The sequence below is a fragment of the Loa loa genome (genome assembly GCF_000183805.2).
Source record: "Loa loa unplaced genomic scaffold supercont3.26, whole genome shotgun sequence".
Taxonomy (NCBI): Eukaryota; Metazoa; Nematoda; class Chromadorea; order Rhabditida; family Onchocercidae; genus Loa; species Loa loa.
The window spans coordinates 363,574-370,192 of NW_018108206.1; the positions used below are offsets into that span (position 1 = coordinate 363,574).

The window sequence follows — 6,619 nt, forward strand, 5'->3', positions numbered from 1 at the left end:
CATGAAATATATGATTGATAGAGATGATTCATAGTTTCAATAAAAACACATTCTGACCAAATTATTTGGAGATGAAAAGGCATGGTACTTTGAAATAACACCGTAAATCCGAAATTACTTTGAATAAATTGAATCAGGCCAATTATGACAGAATTTAGAAACTTGCGAAGATTCAAGCTTTCGGAAACTTTTAAATTTGATTCTTTTTGATTTCCTCCTTTCTTTATGATCTTTTCCAAAGCCTATTAATTTTTAAACGACCAACTTGACATTTCCCGAATAAGATTTTAGATGATTTTTTCTTTTTTTTTTATTATAAGTGTAGGATTTCTTAGATTTCAAAGAAAGGGAACATTCATCTCATGTTAAGGTCAATGGCACCTCTTCCAGTATCCCGAGAATTAGAGTTTCGAACTTGGTTTATACTGAGTGCATTATAACATCTTCTTGACTGTTTGTCGTCATCTGTGAAGTGCTTCTGTCCAGTGAAGATAATCGTTTATGAACAAATGTCCCAAATTCAGGGTGAATTGAAGTGTAACAGCCAAGAATGTGGAAGAATAGGGTCAGTAGTAATTGGTGAAAAAAGAAAACTGAAGGACAGGGAAAGAAATATGATGAAGGTTCATTCTCGAAAGTGGGACGGTATTCGTTCATGACTGAACGGATGATTTCCGAACCACAAAACACACAATCATATGTCATTATTCGTCCAGGTCAAATCACAACATGATGATACAACCTATTGCTTTATAGATGCAATATCTCTGTGGTAGGTGGCAATATCGCCTTTTTTTTGATTATGATTGCTAACGTCCTTTTCAAATCATTTACTAATAAGTACTGGCAAGAATTTTTTCTTTAGAATTATGGAGGAAATTTAATTTTAGGAAAAGGAAACGCAATTTAGGTTGAATCGCAGTCGTATTGTTCACTTTCTTTTGTGAAAACCAAGTAACAATGCTGTATTGCTTGATTCTCATTACATTGTTTATCCTATTCGACGGGACCATTACATTTCCTCAAGTAAGCTCTGCTCAAAATGTGTAAATCTTGCATGCAACTTGCAAAAGAAGAACGATTCTGCAAGCAATTATAGCTATCTGGAAATGAATCAAGATTAAGTTTGAAATGAAGTTAGTAATTGATACTATTGCTAAAAGCAAATTTTACAATGGAAAATAAGGAGACACTCAAACCTAAAGTTTCATTTCTAATGCATAATTATTGTTCATTATTAACAATTCCAGAATGAAGCACGAAAAAAATCGGAGGAAATGGAGAAAATGATGACCAAAACAAATGATGAGGTAATGAGTGATAATTCCCCTAAAATATCTCTCCTGTTTAAATTTTCCAAACCCTCCAACAGCACTTTATACGGCATTTCCAATTCCTCATCCGGTTATTCAAGTTTCTGCAAAATTTTAACTATCAAAAAACGATTTTTTGATACCGCATTATAATTACGGAACAGACTGAATACTTAACATATGGTAAACAATTTGCAGGATCCAGCAAAAATTTCTAGCTTTATCAAAATCGACGAGGAAACGGTGAACCATATTTTATTTACAGTGTCCCATTTTAATTATGCCTTCTGAATTCTTTTACTCTTCGATCTCTGCTCTCATCACTTTGTATCATATATCATCTCCATTACATTCATACCTTAACTATTCCAACAAAATTTAACATGCATTATGGATCAGTATTTTAAATTGAGAAATAAATATTAGCAAATGTAAATAAAAATAAAAAAATAATACATACAGTTAAGGTAGAGATCATATTTGGATGATCAATGTCATGATAATCCTTTGCAATATTAAAACATGAAGTAATAAGTCTTCCGGTCGATATTTTGAGAATTATGTTCCAAATAAAAGTTAATATTTCTTAATTTCATTATATCACTACTATTACCATCTAAAGTTTAGTAACTTTTCCCTTTCCTTAATTTCTTATTTTCAACCATTGTATACTACTCATTTTAATGCTTTATTTAATATTTTTAACATTTTAGATTTGTGAAGATGAAATATGCAACAATCGAGGTACATGTATTGGTAACAAGGATACAAACTTTTGCATTTGCCAAATTGGCTATACTGGAATGCATTGCGAGCAGTGTTCGTCCCTTTGTTCCATTATCATTCCTTTAGATTGCTTCCAATTTCTAATTTTTCCTTCGCTGTCGTAAAATCACAATTATTGATATGAGCACTTCTCATCTCAAACATTAATTTCTATGAGTTGCTATTAATACTGCTACTGATTTGTTCTGTACTTCATTCCTCATCTCAGTTTCACATTTTTAGTTGTTACAACTGCTCTTCTTCCAATTCTGATTAAAAATACGGCCTGGCGCAAATCATACTTCTGTTCGATAAATTTACTCTGTGACAAAAAACACGCCCCACTCAGAAAACTAATGTGCTCTATGGATCATACTTTTTACCGGCTTCATATTTTTAAGCTTAGAAATTATTGATTTCAGCTCCGTGCGATTCAACAAGAGATTGTAACGGCAAAGGACTTTGTATTGGTACATCGACAAGTTATACCTGTATGTGTCAACTGGGTTTCATCGGTGAAAAATGTGAAAAAGGTGTATGAAAATGATTAATGAAATGATAATGCAATAACATCATTCTCTACTTGTTCATCCTTTTGTATCCATATTTTAACCATTTTTCCACCACTTCTTGATTTTCGGCGTCAAAGTTGACAGATGATATCACCCTAATATTGTACATATCATTGTTATGTTTAATCAGATGAACAACAATTCCTGTAAACACATCCCATTACATGTAAGATTAATCCGATGATAACGAGCGAGTAGGACTGAGAGTAGCTAAATACTACAAGAAATTGGATTCATATGAATTAAATCCGAAATAAAATGAACCCGAATTAAATGGTTTGCAGGTCACAGACCAGTTCGCGAACCCGATCCATTCCATATTGATCCAACTTGAACCCATAATGCGTCCCGCTTTTTCCAGTATCACATTCCGTAACCAGTAAACATCCTCCCCCAGTAAATCATCGCAGACCAATCCGCCTTTCACCCCGACACAAATACCTGAGGTTTTCCGTTCTGCGCACGGGTAGCTACTATTCAGTTTCTCGTTGACTTCTTTCGAAGGGTTAGAAGTGTCCTGAGCTTATCATAGTAGGCTGGGCTTGTTTTATCAGGCTGGAATTGTTATGACGGGTAGTTAGGATTTTCTGGGCTTATTGTAGCAAGATTTGGGATAGGAAGAGATTACCGTATGACATGCAAAATATGGGGCCTTATATAACATTCTGAAGAAATTATTGTGAGCAAAAAAGCTTTGTCATCTAATTAAGCGACGTGGATGGTATATAAAAATGATTTATAGAAGTGCAACAGTGGCAGTGAGTTGCAAAAGAAGCGAATATATTTGTGATCGAAAATTATTGGAATAGATTGAAATCGGTTCCAAAAATTAAAAAAAAAAAAAAAAAACCTGTATGGTTGGGGAAAGAAACGATTATCGTGCTATTCAACAGAATTTTCTTTGGAGCATATTTTGATAAGTTTCGGGAGGCGGTGATTTTTTTTTCTCGATAACGATGGAAATATTTCGAAAGGTATACTTCCGATGTATTGTTAGGGAGCTGCTTATTAATTAAATCTCTATCCGCGTCAGTTGCATAGAATAAATTTCTAAGTGCTCCTTATTTTACAAAAAAAAATAGTCTTTTATTCTTGGACGATAAGTAGAAATGTATATTTCAAATTTTTTTGAATAGTACTAAATGCAATTGATATTTTCCAAAGAATTAAAAATGTTGAATTAATCTTTGAACCATAAATGACTACACATTTTCGAATTATTCAACGACGAATTTAACGAAAGCGTGATGATTTTATGCTAATTTTGATAATCTCTTTGGAATTTTCATGAATTTAAGTTAGAATACTTACAATATTTGAGTGTTTGAGATTTTCAGCTAATGAAGAGATTATTTTTTGTGATCTTAAATTATGTTATGATCATGCAACTAATGAATAGATATGAATCAGTTTTTAAAATATGTAATTCTTGAGTAAATTTGTGAATTTGGCTGACGTTTCTGGGCGATAAGTTTTTCAATTCCAAAATCCTTCCTTTGTATATTTTTCATTCGTACGATGAATTATTTTGAAAACAAGTATAAAAAGTAGCGATAATCATCTCTCATGGTAGTGAGAATCATGAAGAATCATAAAGATCCCTTCACGTCGCTTTACTTTTCTGTTCACCGGGATAATTTAGATTATCTGCATTGATGGCAGATTTACTGAAAAGCTTCTCAAGTCGTAATCCATACACAAATTAAGTTTTGCTATCATGAACCTGTATCTTTTCAATTTGCTTGAAACTTTTAGGAGACACGCTTATAATATTTTCTTTGCTTTGGCATCCATCGGACTCTTCTATTGTCACATCTTTGTGAAGTGCTTATGCTGGACTTTGTGTAGCTTTCAAATTTAAATTTTTGAGTTGCATATTCAACTTAAACTAAATTTCAGTTGGAAGTTTCTTCTCGAAAAGCCGCAACAAATTCATACATTGATGTGGATGATTGTATAGATATTCGCAGTGGAAAAAATGGTATTTTATTGCATACAGCTGTTTCTAGGCTATCTTTATGGTATGTTTGTTTGTAGTAAATAAAGTAGTAAATAAAATTTATAGTGGGTTTTTTTTTATGACAGATTATGTAAAGCACTTCTAGTAGCTTTTCTTGGATTTTTTATTTGGTCTCGAAGAAATCCCATGTGGGCTCATTACATAAAGCGCGAAAATTGCCGAACTTTGAAAGCTTGCATTCCACTTTTCACTTCCTTATATTCTAATATGATATTCGTCATAATTGTCTATGTGCTAGTTTTTTATACATTTTCAATTTCGTCGAATATATATATATATATATATATAATCTTATTTCACTCCTGCGATCTCAGCAATCTGTTGGGGTGTACTGATTATGATATCAATTCCTTAACCTGGAATCATTTACAAATATGGAAATAATCGCTTAAGTTCAGGGAGATGGCAGAATGGTTCATTTCAAAGGACGAAATATTGGATAGAAGTATTTATGGAATAGTTGGAAAACGTTTAGTTAAAGCTGCTTACGACTGTGGTGATCTGAACGATCAAGAAAAAAAAAGAATATTGCAGCAATGTATAAAACAGTGCTTTCGTGGTGTATTCATGCAACGATCAGGTGTTGATCTAAAAATTCTCAAAACTCTACTGAAGCTGCAGAGGAGACTTGATGTTACAGCATATCAGGTTTTGATTATGGTACTTTCGACATGATATGATTCCTTATAAAAATCTTTGAAGTTCACTGCTTCAGGAATTATGAATCATTCTCTTTTAACTTTTGTCCTGTATATTTTAATTACTTTTATTTTATTGAAGCAATTTATGTGGTTATGCTTGTTACCGAACACTCTGAAAGAGAAATGGGCCTTGCTTGCATCAGTAATACCTGCACTGAAACAAGAGGAGGTATGTCTTTTTAATCGTTTTGCTTATTTGTATTCAAGTTTATGAATAATCACATAATTGCATACTTTCTGTCCCGATCACTTAATAAAAGATGTACTAACAAATGGGTGAGAATCCTATTAGACCTATGATATCTAAATTTTTATAAGGATTTAAAACAATGATTGCAAACGGCAAAATACCGAGACTTAAACTTCCGCAAAGTCTAACTTAAACTGTTCAACACGGTTTAATAATGGTTACGATAGGACAATGTCAAAATGAGGATGGATCATACTTCGGTAAGCTTCAAACAAATGGACCTGCTGACCGCTGAAAATCGAATAGCTTGATTCACCGGAAATCTAATCAACAAATGGATTTAACCAAATATGATAGCAATAGATGATCCGTACGTGGTCGTCAATTTTATGGCATAAATTTATTCTGCCTGTAGAGGATGCACTACCCTTACGGTTGCGCAGTTATTTAGCTGGACAATTCGAATGCCGTTTTTGTTGCATACGCTGAAAGTTTAAAACTTGCAGATATGTATAAGTATTGAGAATACGTTGATGTCAGTCCTGTGGAGAGCTCAAGTGCGTCATTCTAGTGGCTCTGTGACGTCTGACTGTTTGCTTGCGTGGTTCATTAATGATAACTGTGATCGTCAAAGCTGTGCTCGGTTTCTGGCAAACTGCTTGGTGTCTTCCAGTCGGTTAGTTTCAACAATTTTATGTAAATCAAAGTATTCAGGTTTTCTTGTCAATATTGATTAGTCATTTGTAGTATGTTCTCATGTTATTACTTGGAGCGTAACAACTGAAATTTGCAGAAAGTAAGGAAGATTATTTCCGCAAATGATTCACCTTGAAATGGTCAAAAACTATTGAGTTACTTTGTGCTCAAGTACGAACTTTGACAGGATTTTATTCACCAGGATCTTTAACTATTGTACTATCCATTAGTTTTCACCGATAGGTGTTGCCATGATAAGAAATGCTACCACCATCACCTTATTCCTCAACTGTAGCGAAAGCACTTTATAACAAAAATTTAGTTCAAAGAAATTGGTTGAAGTTCATTATAGCTCCATGTAG

At 33.2% G+C, this 6,619-nt stretch overlaps 3 protein-coding genes across 4 annotated transcripts in view; 2 read left to right on the forward strand and 1 right to left on the reverse strand.

Moving 5' to 3' along the window:
- The first annotated feature begins 519 nt into the window (after nt 1-519).
- LOAG_11491 (hypothetical protein) lies at nt 520-2,844 on the forward strand. Its single transcript, XM_020448357.1, has 6 exons — nt 520-772; nt 891-1,026; nt 1,251-1,310; nt 1,512-1,556; nt 2,027-2,132; nt 2,501-2,844. Exons 2-6 carry the CDS (start codon nt 961-963, stop codon nt 2,617-2,619), a joined length of 396 nt encoding a protein of 131 aa, XP_020301492.1. The 5' UTR covers nt 520-772; nt 891-960; the 3' UTR covers nt 2,620-2,844.
- On the reverse strand, nt 2,658-3,314 carry LOAG_11492 (hypothetical protein; the record flags this gene model as incomplete). Its single annotated transcript, XM_003147010.1, has 3 exons — nt 2,658-2,794; nt 2,915-3,167; nt 3,279-3,314. The coding sequence occupies 3 exons, from the start codon at nt 3,312-3,314 to the stop codon at nt 2,658-2,660; spliced, it is 426 nt and encodes a 141-aa protein (XP_003147058.1).
- A 1,808-nt stretch (nt 3,315-5,122) lies between these two features.
- Nucleotides 5,123-6,619, forward strand: part of LOAG_16899 — a gene marked incomplete at its 3' end in the record, with an annotated part of 8,915 nt that continues 7,418 nt past the window's right edge. Inside the window, exons 1-3 of one of the 2 annotated variants that reach the window (XM_020449551.1) lie at nt 5,123-5,318; nt 5,451-5,540; nt 6,068-6,237. In XM_020449551.1, the coding sequence (XP_020306912.1) occupies nt 5,238-5,318; nt 5,451-5,540; nt 6,068-6,237 (341 nt within the window). In that variant the 5' untranslated portion in view covers nt 5,123-5,237. Of the gene's footprint in view, nt 5,319-5,450; nt 5,541-5,887; nt 5,932-6,067; nt 6,238-6,619 lie in introns of those variants that run through there. The other variant, XM_020449552.1, reaches the window with a different exon arrangement.

Coding starts and splice junctions, on each gene's coding strand:
- LOAG_11491 (XM_020448357.1), top strand. CDS start 961: ATGCTGTATTGCTTGATTCTCATTACATTGTTTATCCTATTCGACGGG. Junction 1,027..1,250: donor GGACCATTACATTTCCTCAA/GTAAGCTCTGCT, acceptor TAACAATTCCAG/AATGAAGCACGAAAAAAATC. Junction 1,557..2,026: donor TCAAAATCGACGAGGAAACG/GTGAACCATATT, acceptor TTAACATTTTAG/ATTTGTGAAGATGAAATATG.